This window comes from Camelus dromedarius, chromosome 5 (assembly GCF_036321535.1).
Source record: "Camelus dromedarius isolate mCamDro1 chromosome 5, mCamDro1.pat, whole genome shotgun sequence".
NCBI lineage: Eukaryota > Metazoa > Chordata > Mammalia > Artiodactyla > Camelidae > Camelus > Camelus dromedarius.
The window spans coordinates 31,123,646-31,142,325 of NC_087440.1; the positions used below are offsets into that span (position 1 = coordinate 31,123,646).

Sequence of the window (18,680 nt, forward strand, 5' to 3'; positions counted from 1 at the left end):
CTTCGTGAAATGTGTTATAGCGGAAATGTTCACCATAGGACAGGGCGCTCCTACCTATTCCTCAGACCTCAACCCCCCAAAAGCAGACTCACCCTTATCTGCAGTTGACTAAATCACGAACTAGTCGGATAAGCAGCCAGCGCCATCTCTCAAAGAGCTGAGCCCTCGAGATCCTCCAGTCCTCGAGCTGATCGGAAAAAGAAAAGTGGGAGCACGGCTGAGGTTTTTGGAAAGCCCTCAAGCACTGTGCTGTATCTACTAAAGGCAAGTTCGTCTTTGGAAATGGAATGCGTGTGATCGTGGAACCAAGTAAGTAGCTCATTTATCTGTTCTCTGAGGTTAATCCTCCATCTGAGGAGACAGAAATATCAGGGAACGTGAAATGGGTAGTAACAGCATCAACACTGTGTCAAGGAGGACTTTGGGGAAGACGTGAACTACGGTTAATCCCCTCCATAGGAATTGGGGGTGGGGGGGAACTGTGAAAGACCCCACGTGGCTCAGGGGAAACTGAGAAGGTTCTGCCCAAAACACAGGCTTTGGGTCAGCCTGAAGAGCCCACAGAGTCACTGGCCCAACTGCCTTAGAAGACTCAGAACTGACCGGAAACAAGGTTGATCTAAGTCTGAGTGATTCTACTGAAGTGGCTCTAGATCCACATAATTCTGCCCTCTCTTGCTCTTGGGAGAGCTCAGAACTGAGTCAGCCTCCTGGGCACAGAGGGTGAGGCCAGGGTAAATGGGCACTGGAGTTGCCCGGTTTCTCTTCTGAAAAGGGGAACCAATTCCAGAAATCTGTTTCTAATCGTTTGAGCTGCAAATGGAAGCTGCGTGACTAGCGAGGAAGCTGGAACATTCTGACTCCCACTGAGACCAGACCCCAAGCACAAGAAAGTGAATGTGCAGTGCTTCCTCTAAAGCCCAGGACTCAGCCAGGAGGCGCTCCCTAAGGATTCGCGGTGTCCATCGTCCTCACTAAGAGGGGGCGGTGCCACTCCCCAATTAACTGTGGTAAAGGAATCGATGCTAACGGTGTCAAAAGATGGTACTCAACACAGAAGGGATCTTTTCGTGTCATTTAAGTGACATTTGAATTCAACTGTGTCCTAATTTGAAAAAAAATTTTAAAAAGACAGCAATCTCCATTTGGCACAAGCTTCCAGTTAAACAATAGATATTAATATTAAGCTAGAAAACGAAGTAAATAAACACTAAACCCATTTCAAAGATCTTAGGGAAGTCTAGAATGGGGTCTCACCGAATCTGCTCAGCCGGCTGCTGGAAAAGTAACAGCACATCCTAGCCTGATGCTATGGTGTTCAGCTCGTGTTTTCTAAGGTAAAAGCAGACTCTAGAGAGGTGGGGTGGAGGAGCATGATGGGGTGGACTCCTCTCAGAGAACGACTGGCGACAGGACAGTCCTGTCAGGACAGGGTGTGTGAAGTGTAGAGGGCAGAGGAAGGGAAAAGAAAGAGTGCAGGCTGCGCATCCCCAGACCTCACACGCTGTGGGGACAAGGGGAGCAGGGAGGGGCTTTGCATCCAGAGAGAGGTGGAGACCCAAAGCTGGCTAGCAGAATCAGAGCAGAGAAATTCTTTCTTTTTTTTTTTTTTTTAATCATAGTAAGATTTTGAAAATTCGACTAACTGAGCCTTTAGACCTCATTGGCTTTAAAATTTCCCACTATAATAATAGTTTATCCACATTCCCAACAAAGTCGGTGACTGACTTCCCTTACCTCCCTTCATTCGCCAAGTTCTTGCTCTGGATTAAGTCCTGCTTACTGACTTACTTGACCCGCTGTGTCTCTAAGTGTAGACTGCATAGCACGTGGTTTTAGATGGGACGTAGACAGGCTTTCTTTTCCTTTTAATTGCACTATCTTTTAATGGATATCAGCATAGTACAACTGGGTGATCAAACCCATGTGATTTAAAGTTTCCTTTTAATTGTATTTTAAGTCAAAAAGTGAGTAAATTTCAAGAAAATCATTTGGCAAATAATATGACAGATGGATGTGACCAAAAAACAAAAAACCCCACCCAAAAAGAGATGTGATTAACTGAAGTTTAGGAAACACTGAGCTGGTGCATTCCATCATCCTTTGAAAGAAAAGACAAGGGGCATCCAGAGAGGGCAAGATGCAGAATATCCTTGTACAATGCCTTCTTTTTTAGCCAACAAATATTGGACTGAAGGGGCATTGCTGCAAACCCATAGCCTTCATCTTCTCAGAGCCTACTTTCTTCTGATGCTCTCTTTCCTCAGGAACTTCTTTCTAGTCCTTACCTGCAGGGCTCCCAGTTAGTGCCGGACAGGTCTGCACAAACCCACAGCCCCAGTTCCACCATAGCTTTTAGCCCTCTGCATGGAGAAAACCTGGGGGTGCCGCTTAACTTCATAAAGCAGAACCAGAGAACAGGACAAAACAGCAAGGACTAACGTACCACCATGTAAATATGTGCTACGGATTGTGACAATGACAGGAACTTAGAAAGGGCCACAGTTGTCAGGAACATCTTTACGCAAGTGGGCCATTGGGTGGACTTAGAATCGTATATACTGTTATGTATCATCATTATATCAGCCACCACCTTCTGAGTGTCTTCTATGTATCGAGCCACTGGGCTAGGCACTGTATTAATGAATGTCATTCTACTCAGTTCTCATGTGATTCTGCAAAATTAGGTACTATTACCTGCAATTTTACAGATCAGGGGTGTTCTCCAAGACCACACAGTTTAGCAAAGTCAAAATTTACATCATTTGTCTGATTCCAAAATCTGTATCCTTAAGAACTCTGCTCTTCTATTGGGACTGCAGTTCGATTGGGGTGCATCCAAGCCGCCCTCTCAGGCCTCTAATGAGCTCCTTTCCAAGCTGCCTGAAGAGTCTAAAGCAATAGTTAAGCAGTTTCCCTCGCAGCTGCCATCCCCACTGCAATCCTTCACCAAGGCTGGGCTCTTGCCCCGAAACCAAAACCAATTACCGAAAGAGGCATTTTCCAGGCAAGGCCCATTCCCTGCATTACAACCCTGGGGCTCGAGGATTCCTAAATTCAGAAGGGTTCAGATAATAATCAGAGCATCTCTCTTCCCCACCTCCCCCCAAGAGGAGTCCACAAAATCCTGGGCTCCTCAACACGCTTCTAAAATGCCAACAGATAGATTTCCCCTCCCACCACTGGCATTCCTTCCCTCTCACTCACAATAAGCATCTTCCAGAACAGAGCCATAGTCTGCCGTTCCTCTGCCTGGAACCATTTTCCCCCAGCGTCTCACCCAGCTTTCTCCCTTTCCTTCTCTAGGTCTTTACTCAAACGTCACATCTAGTGAGTTCTTCAACCGCCTCTGTCTCCTGCTGTCCCCTTCTCCTGCTTTATATTTATAGCCTCATGCCCATCTGAAACTCCGAATGCTGACTTATCAGCTATCTCCCTTCATCCCGAAGGGCAAGGGCTCTGAGTTGTGCCTTACGGTATCCACGAATACGCTGAGGGCAGTAAATAAATATTTGTTGAATGAATGAACAAATGAATAAACGAATGAATGAATGAATGAGCAAGTCAGTGGTGGTATAAGGCAAAAGGAAATAGAAATGAAAGCAAGCTAGGAACCTACAGAGCCAAGCTTGATCTCAGGTCCTCAACCTGTGACAAGTCCCTGTCACTATGTGCCGGACACTCTTCCAGGTGCCAAGGGGGTGGGGGAGGGGAATGGGCATGAACAAAACAGAAATTCATGCCTACTGGAGCTTACAGTCTAGTGTAAAAGACAGGTGGCAAACTCACTAAATAAAATGTACAGTATTTTAGATGGTAATAAGCCCTGTGAAGGAAAATAAAGCAGGGAAGGGGAATAAAGAGCATTCGTGGGAGGGGGCAGCATGTAATTTTTAACAGAGGAGTCACAGAAGGCCTCATTGGAAAGGTGACACTTGAGTAGAGAGTCTAACAGCTGGCAGAGTGGACCATGCAGGCACCTGGAGGAAGAGCATTTCCAGGCAGAGGGAACAAAGGTACTACCTGGGGTGTGTGAAGGATGCAGGGGGGCCGGGGAGCTGGAGGAGACTGAGTCACCAGCAGAGAATCTGCAAATGAAGTCAGGTTGGTAATGTGGACAGGGTGGCTTGTAAGTCACCGGAAGAACGTTGGCTTTTGGATTCGAGAGGGAAGGTTAGAGACGGGAAAGGCGGTCACATCTGACCTTGGGAAGAGACCAAGGGGGTCAGAAACCTGGATTCCAGTCCTCACCCTGAGCTGTAAGAAGTGAGCCCTGTCATGTCATACACCAAAAAAACAGGATTCTCTTCTCCCTCAGCAACCTTTCCCCACAGTCCTGCCCCGGGAAGCTCTGAGCTTAGTGAAATTACATCCTAGAACTTTTTACTCTGAGTCGACACCTAGAAAACATTCTAATAATTACACCTGGGCTCTCTAGTTTGCAGAATAAGAAATAGAGTCGAACTAGATTTCAGGTTTTCTGACATCTTCCCACTTCATCACAACTAAGAACCACTCTCCATTTTAGTGATTCTCCGAGTGTGATATGCAGGCCAGCACGGGCTGTAAACTGATCTGAAAATGCATATTTTTCTCCTTGGATTTTTTGAGTGACATGCAAGCAATCTCATAGACTCTGATTTTTACATATGACAGAGGCTAATTTAACTGTCAGTTCTAAGTAGGAGTATGTCATTAAAGCTTGCTCAAATTTGATATTCATGAATATGTTATTAAAATGTACCGAAGACTCTAATTCTGTTCTATACTAAGTCTGGCTGCTGCACCAGGCTTGTCAGCGATGCCAAGCTTTGACTGGTTATGAAGTGGAATTCTCCTAAAAGGTTCCGAGTGGGGCACATAACCCACTAGGTCTTTGTCCCACGTAGGTGCAGCTTAAGGGTTGAGAATCACCACTCTATGATCAAGTCTACTTTTCTTTGCTCCTGATCTAACGAAGAAATCCTTTTCCAGTCTTTCTCATTCAGAGCACAAATTCAGATGATAACCTGGCAAAGGACTAGATTTCTATTTGACACAGGGATCACTTCCTGCTTTGTGCTGAAGGGTATCCCTCAAGACTGAGGAGAAAAGAGATGAAGCAGATGAGACAGAAAATCCCATCCAATGGCTATCATGTGACTTGGCAGCTGGGGCCAGGGTTGCGGTAAGGAGACAGCAAGGCAGTTTTTAGACTGGGTTTACCAGCTGTGCAGGATCCACTGATATTCGGCAAAGGAACCTATCTGAATGTTGAACCACGTAAGTGACTCGTTATATTTTCCTTCTTTTGACCACTGTGTTTGGCTATTATTCTTGTTAAACATTTTCCCAAGTCATCAGCTTGAGAAGCACTTTTCAGGTTGTTGAAAACCCCTCCAGCGGGTAATTTGATGGTTAAGGGATGGTTTGAGGATCAGGGACTGAGTTTCCAATCAAATCCGGGGTGGGTATGCATTGCAGTGGTCTTCTTGGTCCACTATCCTTCCTGGAGGGTCTTCCCTTTGCCTGACTAGCCTTAGAGAACCAGCTTACTTAACACCCATGCGTTCGCCGTTTACAGGTCAAGGCCATAGCCAGAACTGTATACAGTACATCTAGTAAGTGTGAGGTGTGACGGTGAGCATGTTAGAGGAATGCAAAGACCAGGAATTCAAAGGGCCAAATTCCAACCCTTCTCTTTGGCTGACAAGCTCTGTGCCTTGGCTTCACTGAACTTGAGTCGCCCTCTAGCTAGTTCAGATGCTATCCGAGCTGTCTTGCAGCTTTAGCACACTGTGATCTGGATTACCACCCAGACCAATTCTAAGGGGACAGCATAGTAGGAAAAGGAAGGCAGTCCAACAATATGAATGTCTTATGACCCAGTGAGGATCTTGTGATTTGATGAAAAAGATTGAAAAAGGAGTCAAAGCTCCCCCTCTGCATCCACTAATCAGCCCTGGTGTGACCACAGGGGTTTTGACAAATGACAGCTGAGGCTCCTTGCAGTCCTGTGATCTATTACTCCTGGTCAGTGGATGGAAACTGGGGTCTGGAGACCTGAGAGTGGGGCCCAGGTCAGCCACTGTCTTCACCACGCTCAGCTCCGGTGATTTCGTCTGTAAGATAGACCTAATTACATCACCTCCTGGCGTCTGTTCAGTGATGTTTGTAAACACAAGCTGTTTGTAAGTAGTAAAGTCCTTATACAAACGGTAGCCCTCTCAGGAGACTCCAAGGCTTTCGTATCAATGGCTCTTGATCCAGCCGTCGGGCCCTTCCACCTCTAGCTGAGGCATAGCGCTTTGTGACTGATTTCAGCCTTAAAGCTATGTTTCTGCTGACAGTAGCCATTTGACAATTCTCAGCAAAACCAAATTAATTCCTTCCTCCCTGTGAAAATGTGATCGTGAAGCGAGATCTGGGGGGAAGAGATGACAGGTTGAGGAGACAAAAGCAGAAAACCTGGGGACTTCTCTAAATGTCAACACGCAGAAGATAACACACATCAAAAAAGCTGCCAAAATGCAATGCTTAGATCTCAGGGACCCTCACAAAGTTCTATGGCTCCAGCTAACTTGTTCTGCTCCACCCACCCACTTCCAAACAGATGGACTAGACAGGGGGGCAAATAGGTAGTGAGGCTTTTTTGTAAGGCCATCTCAAGTGGTGATTTGAAAGCACAGCTTATCTTTGGAAAGGGGACTCAACTCACCGTGGAACCAAGTAAGTTATGCTTTTTACTTCAGTGGAGTTGTTGTGACATAGCCCTGAATGAATGAAGCTTCTCAGGAAGTTAGGGGGTTCTAAAGTGGAAATCTATCCTTTATCTTTGTTATTGCAAAGAGCCAGGGAAATTTTTGAGGACAAATTCATTAGATTTCTCTTAAGAAAATGTTCTGTGTATTGCTTAGAGACTCTGCTCTGAGGATTCGTACTGATAAGTCTTCTACAATTGCTTAAATAAAGCCCTTAGTCAGGCTTCTGGCCCCCTGGTCAGGGACTGAAACCAGGAAAAGGCAAGTTCGAGATAAGGGAAGTCTCACCACTGTTTATGAGCAGAAAGGGTCGTGGTCACAGTGTAGGAAGAGGGAGAGTTGGAAAGAAGAATGATGTTATTAAGGAAAGAGTTAGATCAAAAGAGCCTTCTCTCCCTCAGATGACAAAATCCAATCTGCCCCTGTCTCTTTTTGCCAAGAACTTGTATTAATTTATCATGCCTGACTCAGACTAAGTGATCTCCCAGGTCCCATCCTCATCTGGGTCTGCCAGGAGCAGTTATATGCTCACCTCCCTCGTTAGCCCTGAATCTGAGGACTCTGCCCAGGGCTCAGGAGTCTACAGCCAGTGCAGGGTACGAGAGCCACACAGCCAGCAAACTTCAGGGCAACAGAGAAGTAATGGTGCTCTCCTGGAGATACTGTCCACAGGTGGTCCGTTCCAGTGTTTGGAAATCCAGGGGCTATATTTGGGTAGTTTGGTTAGCTGCCAACATTCAGTCACTGGGACCAGTAGAGAGAACAACAATCTTTCAGAAGCTTTCCAAAATGCCAAAACCAATGGGGCATGGGTTAGATTCTGATTTTGTTTATTTCAGAGGAAATAAACAAGTGGGGGAAGTTACATCCATGGGGTGAGGCTAACTGAAAGATCTGAAAGGGACTGGTCGTGTCTCTTAGAAGGTAAAATAAACATACAGGCATTCTTGATTGCCTCTTGCTTCCAGGGAAATAGTGGAATTTGGTGAGTTTTCTTATCTTGGAGGGGAGACTAGAGCAATGAAAAGAAGGAGGGAAACAGAATCATGTTGTAACTGATTGCAGTCTGATTGATGTTAGGCAAACTGCATCTGAGCAAAAAGTATTGTGCTTCATTTTCCCTTTAAATGATTTCCACTTGAAATTCAGAGCTATCTGCCGTGTTAGAATCAAATCTCTGAGGCTGTGCCTTTGGGAGTCTTAGGGAAGAAGGAGAGGGGTGCTGAACTGCCCTCTCCAGTGATACCCCAGTTGCTTCTCTGGTTCCCTCTTCCTGCAGTGATTGACTGTAATACGATGATATGACGCTCAGGTAGAGGGAGTGAGAATTCCAAATCAAGCCCCCAATCCTTAAAGTTTTGACAGCAAATAATGGCCCTATACAACCATCCTTCCCTTTTGCCAAGCTCTAGCCCTAGACTTGATTTTTTGGTGATAAGGCAGAGTAATCTATATGGTTTTTAAATTCCATTTCACATGATTACTCTGTCCTCTTGAGGCTTGCATCCAGCTCTAGAGTCAGGAGAAATTATAAAATAAAAATAAGCAATCCAAAGCAAGCGCTGGTTTCTCTGACCTGCATCCATGACACACGGCACCACTGGGCTCCCTGTCAGCTACCAATTTCTTGTTCAACCTTCAGGTCCTTAGAAAGCCTTTCTCTGAGCTCAGGGAATTAGAAAGTAGATTTGTTGTTATTGTGAGACTTAGTCTGAGTGATGGGGGAGAAATTAGGTTTCTAATCAAAAAGCAGTATTATGACCCAAGAGAAGGGAACCAGAATATGAGAACAAGACCTGTGTCTAAACCCTCCCCCGCCTAACATTCATTACAAGAAACGTCAATATTCAGTGCGCCATCCCTACTCCCAGGCTAGTGTGTCTTTCTTGGAGAGCCCTCCCAATAAATGAGGAGTTAGATTTTCCATCTTGAAGGCAGCTCTTGGTCATCTGTCACCCTCTTCCCTTGCTTTGTCTCAGCCCCGTCCCCTGTCCCAGTGCTTCCTGGCTGTGGATTTCATGCTTAACTCCTTATCCAGCAGTTTAAACTATTGTTAACTTCAAAGGGAACTGAGACTCTGCCCACATGGCCCCCGGATCTCATCAAGGGCAGCTTTGTAGTTCTCTGTGCTGCGGGGTCCCTAGGCTGGGGACCAGGCTGGGGAGGCAGGACACAGATGTTCCAGCCCAGGCCCTAGGCCAGCCCCAGGCTGGTTACCGGTAAGGCAGCACCACAATGTGCTCCTGGGACACCCGACAGATGTTTTTTGGAGCTGGCACCAAACTCTTCGTGGAGCACCGTGAGTTGATTTTTTCCATGTATTTCTAGGGATAAACTGAGTCCTGGGACTAGGGCTGCCATCCAGTTTGTATTACATGAGAAAGTATGACTAGGAGATGGAATAGTACAAGTGTGGAGGGGACCACAGTAAAGACACCAGGCTGAGTAGATGAAGTAGCTCTATAAATATTTTTATTTACAAAAAAAAATTCTAAAGTCTTCAGAGCAAACCAGAAAGCACCAAGAAATCTAGAAGCATTATACTAATAGTTGGAGCATCCAGTGCAGGAGGGCCAGAGGCCCAAATTCTCCAGGTAGTTGCTTCATCCTTATTCATCTCTTTGGCTAAACAGAGTAGTGTGCATGCCTTACTGCAACCTTAAAAACGCCCTGCAGTTTGGAAGATTTAGGAAAAAGGTGGTTAACCTGGTCAGAATAATCAGGCAGAGCAAACTTATATTTCAGCATTCAAGTTAAGTCCCATATTGGCAGAGATCCTTGAAGTTCTTAGTGACATTTGTTATAGATGTTGCCAACCTTAGGGAACCAGTAAGATGCTCTATGTGAATCCAGAACACAGATGAATTTTTAAGTTTATAAATTAAGAAAGACTGTTCAGGAAAGGTAGATACTTCTTTCTGTATTGTTTACCAGCACATAACCTTAGCATCAGATTAGTACCCATTAAAAAAAGAAGAAAGTCTGAAAATAAATAAGAATTATCCCAACAAATAGCACTTTGAAACACCTGCTGAAATGTACTTACATTTGTGGACCAAGAAGAAAGACTGGAAATTCTCAAAAGATAAGCAATTAAATCTTTACATTTCAGACTACAATGCAGTGCAAATTTTATACAACTTCAAAGTTTGGTTTAGGTCTAATACAAAATAGACTAGGTTACATATGGCGACCGTATTGAATACGTCTCTTTTTTTTTTTTCAAAGTTTCAATTCAGTCAGATACCCTTTTCTCTGGCTACCATGATACCAAAGAATGGATTAAACACTTTACTTTGAAAGAGCTGTTTGGACCCTATCTTCCAATTGAGAAAGAGGGTCTGAGAAAAATGTTTTACCAAACCAGTTCGTTATGCTCTATCTGAAATGCTGAGTAACAGATTCAGAGCTCAACATCCTCAGTGTATGACCTTCTTCAGACATCTGTCTTGTTGGTTATATGACATTGTTCAAATTAGTCAAGCCAGGTCTCTCTAGCCCAAAGTGACCATTAGCAACTGCCTTTGAATTTAGATTTTTAAATCCCAAGCAAGCGTTAATTAGCCAACTAAATCAGACTAGGATTGGGTCTTACTCTTAAGTAACAAAGGAGACAGGATTATTTTGTTTCTGTTTTTTAATGGACTGGTTTCCTTTCTCTATCACTCATAGCTCCCTTGAAAATCAGCTGGAACCCATCTCACCAAAGTCAGTAGAGTGAGTGAGAAACGCCACAGTTCTGAAGGGAGGTGGCTGAGCAGAACATGTGGTTGCCAAGCCGTTACTGCTGGGGTTATCAGTACCTGTTATCAGTGGTTTCGGCTATGCTGGGAAATAAAACAGTGAAGGTTTTCTTTTGTAGGTTGAAAGTACGTTCCAGGAGAGCCCTTTGAAAAATCCCCCACCCACCCCCGACCTCTGGTTTTAAGGAAAGAAAAAGGTGCAGTGGGGGAGGGTATAGCTCAAGTGGTAGAGCACGTGCTTAGCCTGCATGGGGTCCTGGGTTCAATCCCCAGTGCCTCCTCCAAGAATAAACAAATAAACCTAATTACCTCCCCCCCCCCATTGACAAAAAAAAAAGGAAAAAATTATATCTAAAAAAAAAAAAAAGAACAGAAAGATTTAAATACAGAGTAGCAGATAGATGATCATCCAAGATGGGGCATGAAAGAAGGGGAGGAGGACACCCAATGATAAGCTCCACTTAGAACAAAACAAGAAGAAATGGACTTCAACTGGTTTTATGGTTGTAAGGATTTCCTGAAAATGATAGTTATTTCTCTCTGATTAAAGACTCAAAATAAACTGTAGGGTAGTCCCTTACAAAAGAAGAAGAATTCACCTAAAGGCAGAGAGATGGACCGCTTAACTTTAGCAGATCCCTTCCAGTCCAAAAAATGGGGCTGACACCCTGAAGTGACTCCATCACTACCATCCGCACAGTGCTAGAACCAGTTTCATAGTCCTTCTTAGACCCTGCCCTGATCTCAGTCCAAGGGCTCATGCATTTAAAGCATACCAACTGATTAAGACAGATATTCAGCCCAACCTCAATTGTCCAGAGGATTGATTAATAAAACATAGATAATTGAAACTCAGATGATCCAGATTCTTCTTTGTATTTGTCATTTTCCATCTCTGCTCCCAGGATCTCTCTTGGCAGCTTCTAACTAGACGGCAAACTGCCTGCCTTTCATTTCTCTTTCCTTTGGCCATCCTTTCTTGGAGGTGCTAACAAGCTCAGGGCACTAACAGGATGCAGGAGTGTCAGGATTGCAGTGTTCGGCCCCCAGGGGAACTGAGGTAAACACCATTGTTTAACTCCCACATGTGGATAATCATCTCACAAAATAAATTGATTATATTTGCAGGAAAGCAGTCTGTTGCCACACCATCTGTCTTTGTCATGAAAAATGGGACAAAAGTCGCTTGCCTGGTGAAGGATTTCTACCCTAAGGATATAAATATAAATCTACAATCAGCCAAGAAAATAAAAGAATATGACCCTGCTATTGTCGTCTCTCCCAGTGGGAGGTACAGTGCCATCAAGCTCGGTCAGTATGAAGATTCCGATTCAGTGACATGTTCAGTTCAACACAATGAACAAATCTTCAACTCCACTGATTTAGAACTGAAGAAAACTGTTTCAGGTAGGTCATATTCGGCCTCAAGGGGCTGGGATCGTATGGAAGAAAAGTAGAGGGAAACAGACATTAGAGATGATCTTGACAGATCACTCTCAGTATAGCGTCATGCTGGAAATAAGACTGGGTTCAGTCATAGCCCACTGACTGGGAATTAAACATGCTGCATCTCTGAGCTGGAATCTAAAATAAAGCCCATCTCATTTCCATCCTCATCTTTCCTCTTCACCAGCCACTGTCTCCTTCATACTAAAGAATCTAGGGTTGAAAATTCATGTGCAAGCTAGTCTAGTGTGAATGCCAAAACAAAGAGCAATCCAGCCTATCGTGGGGTTAACTATCTTAGCTCTTCCCAGAAATCAGAGGTGTACCTAGATGTTGGCCTTGTGGTATAATGAAAAAAATCTCAAGACAGGAAGTAAGTCGGGTGTGCAAGTAGCTGTATGACTTTAACCAAGCCACTCCTCTGGTCCTCAGTTTACTTACTCAAAGCCACCGCCAGTTTTAAAACCTGAAATCCTTTGAGCCTCTTGGCTGTCATGGTAACCCTGACCACTGCTATTTGTTCCAGTGACTCCAAAACCAAAGGCATCTGAAAACAACAATCAAACTTCAAAGACGTGCTATGAACCTCAAGGTTAGTTGAAACCATGGGCCAACTTTAGAACTGAGGTTAAAGCAAACTCTGTAATTGTCAGATGGGCCAAAAATCACTCTATTTCAAAAGAATACAAAAACCATACCTGAGCCCAGTGGGTTCTCTATGACTCTCGGAGCAGAGTTTGCAAGCATGGGTTTCTCCAAAGCTTGCCTCGCTGGGTGCCTCACTAGGTTTCTGAAGCACCCAGCTGGGAAGAATGATGGTGGTTTGGGGCCGGCTGGTGTTCGTGTCATGGGCCCAATTTCTGGGAGGAAATTTAGTCTCCTGCTGAAACCCCATTTTCACTCTCATTCCACCACAGTTCCTGCCGGAAAGGTAAACATGATGTCCCTCTCAGTGCTGGGGTTCCGAATGCTGTTTGCCAAGACTGTCGCCGTCAATTTTCTCTTGACTGCCAAGTTATTTTTCTTTTAAGGTAAGAACTAGCTGCTTCATTTTCCCACCTCCATCCAAACTATGCTGCACATGGAGAAAAGGAATTTAGGAATGGTGAGAAGTTTGGGGAAAGGAAAAACACACAGAGATATCATGATGTAATAAGGTGGGCCATTTCAGATACAGAACACCACATCTCCTGTTATCTTTTTATTTCAAGCCAGACCCAAAATCCATGTGGTATAATGTACCAGCTGATAATCCCTACCTCCAACCCAGAAGTTAAAAAAATTGGAGGTAAATAAGAAGAAATTGTATTCTCTGTTTGCTCTTTTGTTTATCTGGCTAAGGGACCATGGGCTATTTGCAAGTCCATCAGTAATGCTTCATTTGAAGAATATTCAGAACCTGTCTTTGCCCAGACAAAGGGGATGCTGGCTCTCCATCCTTAATCACAGGACTTGGTATGGAGACCAGCCTAGCTTGAGGATGAACCCACACTCTCATTCTTAGTGAACAGCTCACTACTGGCCACTCAAGATGCATGTGAAGTCGAGGCTAAGATGTTAATTATTTGCCTATTAATTGCGTTCTCATTGGGTTATCTTAGACATGAAATTAGGCCTGGGTTTGCTCCTCCAATACCTGCCCCATCCCAGCTTCTGATCTAGGAACAACCCTAGACTTAAAAGTGTTGGACAGATCCAACCTAGCCTGCAAGCATACCTAGTCATTCCCCACTGAGTGACTGTTTTACCAATTGTCCCAAGGACACAGGCTAAATGGCTGTATGAAAAGAGCACTACGTTAGCAGTCAGAAGAGCTAGGTCTTAGTTCTGACTTTGTCACCGACTCACTGTGTTACCTGAGCCGGGTTGCTTCACCTCTCTGGGTCTGGGTTATCGTATCTGAGAAACGAAGGCATGAAGAATGACTAAAGAAGAGTAGATGGGTTTTATGACATGTGCCAACATTGATGAACTGAACTAGTGCCATGTGTAGAAGGGAAATGTGCTGGGATAGATTGGTGATGTCTGCACTGGAACCGCTACAGCAGGTGCTGGCCAACCCCAGACTGCGTGGCCACTGCGGTTCCTTCCAGCACTGACAGTCTCCAGTTCTGTAACAACTCTGTCCATTTTCCTTCACTTGCAGGCTGATTGGCATGAGACGGCTACACTCCCTGAAAAAAAAACCAAAAGCCTACAGAGGTACTATCTCCTTGGCTTTCAACTTCTTGGTGGCACAAGTTGACTCATCCCAGCCTTCCTTAAATGGCTGCTACCCAAACTAGTTTTCCCTTAAAGGCAACGAATCCAGCTTATCCTTCAACCTGGTGGAAAGACAGAAGTCCTAGGGAGTGGAGGCTTATGGTCCCACCTGCTCTATATGCTGCTTTATAAAGGGATACAGAGTTATAAAGGCATGTAGGACCCATTTTTTTCCCTATGACTAATATACTTTGAAAAGACTGTTTTGTTCCTTTGACTTTCTTTGCCTCCAGAAGTAGAAAGTGGGAGCCATCAGGTTCCCAGCTCCATCCTCCAAGAGGAAAATAGATCCAAGGGGATGGAGAGCAGGTGTCCTGTCACCAAAGCACAAAAGACTCTGCTCCATCCAGGACTGGATTTGCCCCAAACTTTCTGCTTTTCCTAGCACTTTTCAAACAAAACTACATTTGACTTCCCTGATACTCTCTGTGCAGACGGTGGGGTTTCTAAAATGTCATCTAAATACTCTCAGAGCTATTAGCAGAGAACAGAGTAAAATGCAGAGGAAACGCACATCTCGCTATTAATTGATTTAACAAACGTGAATTAGTCCAAGTTCTAGGCACTGGGCTGAGGGTACAAAGATGAGTAAGACATCAGCCTTGCTTTCAAGCAACCCACTGTGCAAGCGCTTTGGAGGAAGGGCTAGGAATGAGACCCCTCGGTTTTCCCTTAAAAACAATGTCTTCACTGTCTCTCGCCTGACCATCTGTGCACAGGGAGTTTGAGGTCATCGGACCTTTGGTGTTGATGATTTTCTGCCATCTTTCTCTGTCTCTGTTGCATCTATTAAAATGTGTTGTGTGTGCCTTACTTCTGGCTTTATTCATTGCAGACCGTGGAGGGAAAAGAAGGGCTGTGAACCACTGGTAGTCAGGCAAAAGCCAAACTGAGCTCATAGGTCCCACCTCAGCTCCCTGCACCCCCAGCCTGCAAGGCTCCTGCCTGGGGGACCCAGCCCTGGGCTTCCTGCTTTCGCTGCGGCTGCAGCTGCCCCTGCTACAGCAACACCACCACCGCCCCCCTGTGGCCGCCGAGCTCTGCTCCTCGCACCTCAGCAAAGCCGCAGCTTCTTCCTGCTGCGCAAACCCAAGTAGCAGAGCCCTAGCAACCCGGCATTGCGGTTGCCTCCGCACCCATGTGGGGTGTCAAATGGGGCTTTATGAGGTTACAAGTGAAAGAAAAGACACTCATGCACAACTCCCCAACCGTTGCCATGCGCAGACCCCCACATCATGTCCTCACAGCACAAACCAAAGCAAGGAGGCAGTCGCACGCTGAGTCAGTGGGCTTAAGGCAGTCTAGACGGATAAGCCAGGTCCATCCAGGGAAACATCTTTTAGTGGAAAAAACCATTAAAAGATTCCACACAACTTCACCTTGGGTGAAGAACGCCTGTTTCCAAAACATTCACATCTGTTACCCTGGGTCACGTTAGAATGTTTCTCTGAGGTTGATAAGAACAAAAAGATCACATCTTCATTTTTCAGATGGAAAAAAATATGCTCCCCAAAAAGGGAGTGTACCTTGTCCAAAGTCATTCAGTGCGGCAGGGATATTGCTCGGACCAGAACCAAGCTATTGGGAGTGCCAGCCTCAAGCTCCTTCTCCAAGAGCACAGCGCACCCCCAAAACAAGGGAGAGGGGTTGATTTGAAGTTCATCCAGGCTGAACTTCAGGACTGTCTTGTACTTAGCATGTGAATGAGCCAACCTCTAGCCTACTTTGACTCTCAGCAAAAGGCATCCTAGCATTTCACAGGACTGTGAATTTATTCCGCATAAAGTACCCTCCAGAAAAGATTGAAGGCAGAAGCCAGCGGGGACTGTGGCTGCTTTCAGGTGTGGGGCCCATCCTACTGCAGATGACAGTGTCCCAGAGATTTCATAGGCAGCATCTCACTTAAGTCCCACAACCACCCTGAGGGAGTCTCATTGCACATACTCAGCAGGCTGCGGAAGAGAAGCCCCAGAGGCTGAGTCATTTGCCTGAGTCTTTGTCTTCCTCACCCATGTCCTTTCCATCCATCTCTATAGTGACTGCTTTTCATCCACCTGTTTTGAAGCCCAGATAAACTGCTGTCCAAACCACAGGCTGATGCAGCCTTCTAGTGCGCAGCTGCCAGGAAGCGCCGCCCCGCCCCCCTGGCTCTGTCATTAACCAGCTCTCTAACCTTGCAAATGTCCCTCACTCCTCTGGACTTCAGTGTTTTTCCTATAAAATAATGTCTAAGGCATCTACTGCTTCTAAGAGTACATCTAGCAGCTCTCAGAGTTGTTTGAAGGCAGAGACATCAGTAGAAGTAGAAGAAGGAGGGGCGGATTCCCAGGGCTGAGGGTGTATATATTTCACATCACATCGTTGGTTTCCCCTGGAGGTAATTCTCTTCCCTGGAGACACCACTGAGCTCCAAATTCAGGGACTTTGAAGCTGGGATTCTGGAATTCACAGACAACTTTCTGGGAATATCTCAATGCTCTTCAGTGAAAGGACAATGTTCTCCAAACAAAGTAAGTAAAATGGAGAGCATCCAGGAGAAGTAAGGAGGCTGCACAAGAAGATGAGGATGAAGGTATATTGGTAAAACCTTTTTACGTAAGTGACTTTGTGTCCAATTTGAATTTCAAAAGGAAAACAGACCAATTCACAATAAAGGATAAATGATGGAGACTAAAGATACTTCTGGTGGGCTCTCCTTAGACTGGTCCTTCATCTGCCCTCTCCTGATAGCTTCCCAGCACAAGTCAGGCTCTGTACCAGGCACACCTGGCCCTGGGGTCCCTCAGATGCACAGCCTCCTGTCCCCACCACAGGGACTCAGGCAGCAAGGGCACCCTGAATCAGAAGCAGGGAGATGTCTGCTCTATCTGAAGCCAAGGTGCTCCCCTGGGTGTGATCAGACCTTTTCTTATTTGGCAGACATTATTAGGGCTCCCCTAAAGGCCAGGATGGACCACAAAACAATGAGGATGAAGGATGCTGTGTCCAAGGATGTGTGCTGCCCTGAGAGGCAGCTCTGCCAGCCTGTTCCCCAGGGGTTTGTGTGCAGACTTCCTGGGCACCTGCATCACTGTGGGTACTCCAGAACACAGTAGTAAGTGGCACTGTCTTCAGCCCTCACTGAGGACATCACCAAGTGGAAAGTTTTCTGAGCCACATTGTGCTGCACAGAAAATCTACCCTGAGCAAAATCCGCATTAAGGGATTCAGTGTTATCCCTGTACAGGACAAACTCAAGAGAAAGACCTGGCCTCATTCGGTACCAGTATAAATCTGGATCTGAGTATTCGGTTTCGAAAGTGCAGGGCAATGTCACCTCACTGCCACTCGCCACTGTCTGGTCCCGGGACGTCTGGGTCACTTTGGCAGACAGCACACCCTTACCTGTGAAGAAAGGAAATAAGAACACAGTGAAGTCCTGCACTCCACAGGTGCCAGGTCCCACAAAGGACCACCCAGAAGGAACTCACAGGTCAGAGGCAAGAGAAGGACACAGATGAAAATTAAAGGCAGAAAACTACTGGGAAACCCAGTGGGAATGAGAAAGAGACCAAGGCTTGGAAAGTCAGAAAAGGGGAAATGGGTGATACACCGTAAGGGACGTAAACAAGTGTACTTACAGGCAAGCAAAAGACTGACGCCCACAAGAAGAATCATCTTTTCATATCAGGGCAAAGGCTGTAGAATAAAACTGGGGTCCTTAAATCTCTGAGACTGTCTCAGGGCTTCTGACGGAGAGGAGGTGGGAGGGAAGTGAGGGGAGATGGCAGCCCTGACAGTCACGTGACTGAATTCACTGTAACTCTGTCAGGCACGTGCTTCCAGCCCAGGAAATTTTGTTATTGTCATTCTGGTGCTCAGTCCATCTTGAACTAATCCTTTCGTAAAGCATAATAAAAGTGAATTACTTTGGAGAAAAAAAGAAACAGAACTGCCAGCCCTATGATCACGTACTTCGATATCAAATTGTGAAAATGGCTTATTCTCTGTTTCCATACCCTCTGCTCACAGACTGGCCACCAGCCCACGATCGCACTTTGAGCAGCTCTGTCACACAGCCCCAGCCCAGCTGCACGTGCTTGTCAGACTCAGTAAATGGAATAAATGAACGAGAACCTTTACCTAGTCCCTTACTTCTTCATGCAGGGAGAGAAGAGGGTTGGACAAGGCTGTTTCTAAAATCTGTCCTAGGAGGAGGGTACAGCTCAGTGGTAGAGTGCATGCTTAGCATGCACAAGGCTGGGGGTTCAATCCCCAGTACCACCACTAAAAATAATAAAAAATAATAATTTTTAAATGCATAAATAAACCTAATTACCTGCCCCTCCAAAAAAATTTTTTTTAAATAAAATCCGTCCTAGTCCTGAATTCTAGGACTCTTCTCTATCTTTATTGTTGTGGTTGTTTTGGGGGGTTATATTTTATACAATTTTTTAAAGTTACAGTTCATTTACAGTTATTACAAAATATTGAACCCTCCTGTTTCTGA

General features: G+C 45.3%; 1 protein-coding gene and 1 gene segment (V, D, J or C); both read left to right on the top strand.

Annotated features, from left to right (window-relative positions):
• Nucleotides 1-16,866, top strand: part of LOC105096962 (T cell receptor alpha chain MC.7.G5) — a 134,351-nt gene extending 117,485 nt beyond the window's left edge. The window contains exons 4-8 of the mRNA XM_064485803.1: nucleotides 6,664-6,708; nucleotides 11,612-11,890; nucleotides 12,456-12,521; nucleotides 12,847-12,960; nucleotides 14,076-16,866. Of these exons, the coding sequence (XP_064341873.1) occupies nucleotides 6,664-6,708; nucleotides 11,612-11,890; nucleotides 12,456-12,521; nucleotides 12,847-12,959 (503 nt within the window). The 3' untranslated portion in view covers nucleotide 12,960; nucleotides 14,076-16,866. The remainder of the gene's footprint in view (nucleotides 1-6,663; nucleotides 6,709-11,611; nucleotides 11,891-12,455; nucleotides 12,522-12,846; nucleotides 12,961-14,075) is intronic.
• Nucleotides 1-18,680, top strand: part of LOC105096961 (T-cell receptor alpha chain constant-like) — a 356,030-nt gene that overhangs the window by 256,466 nt on the left and 80,884 nt on the right.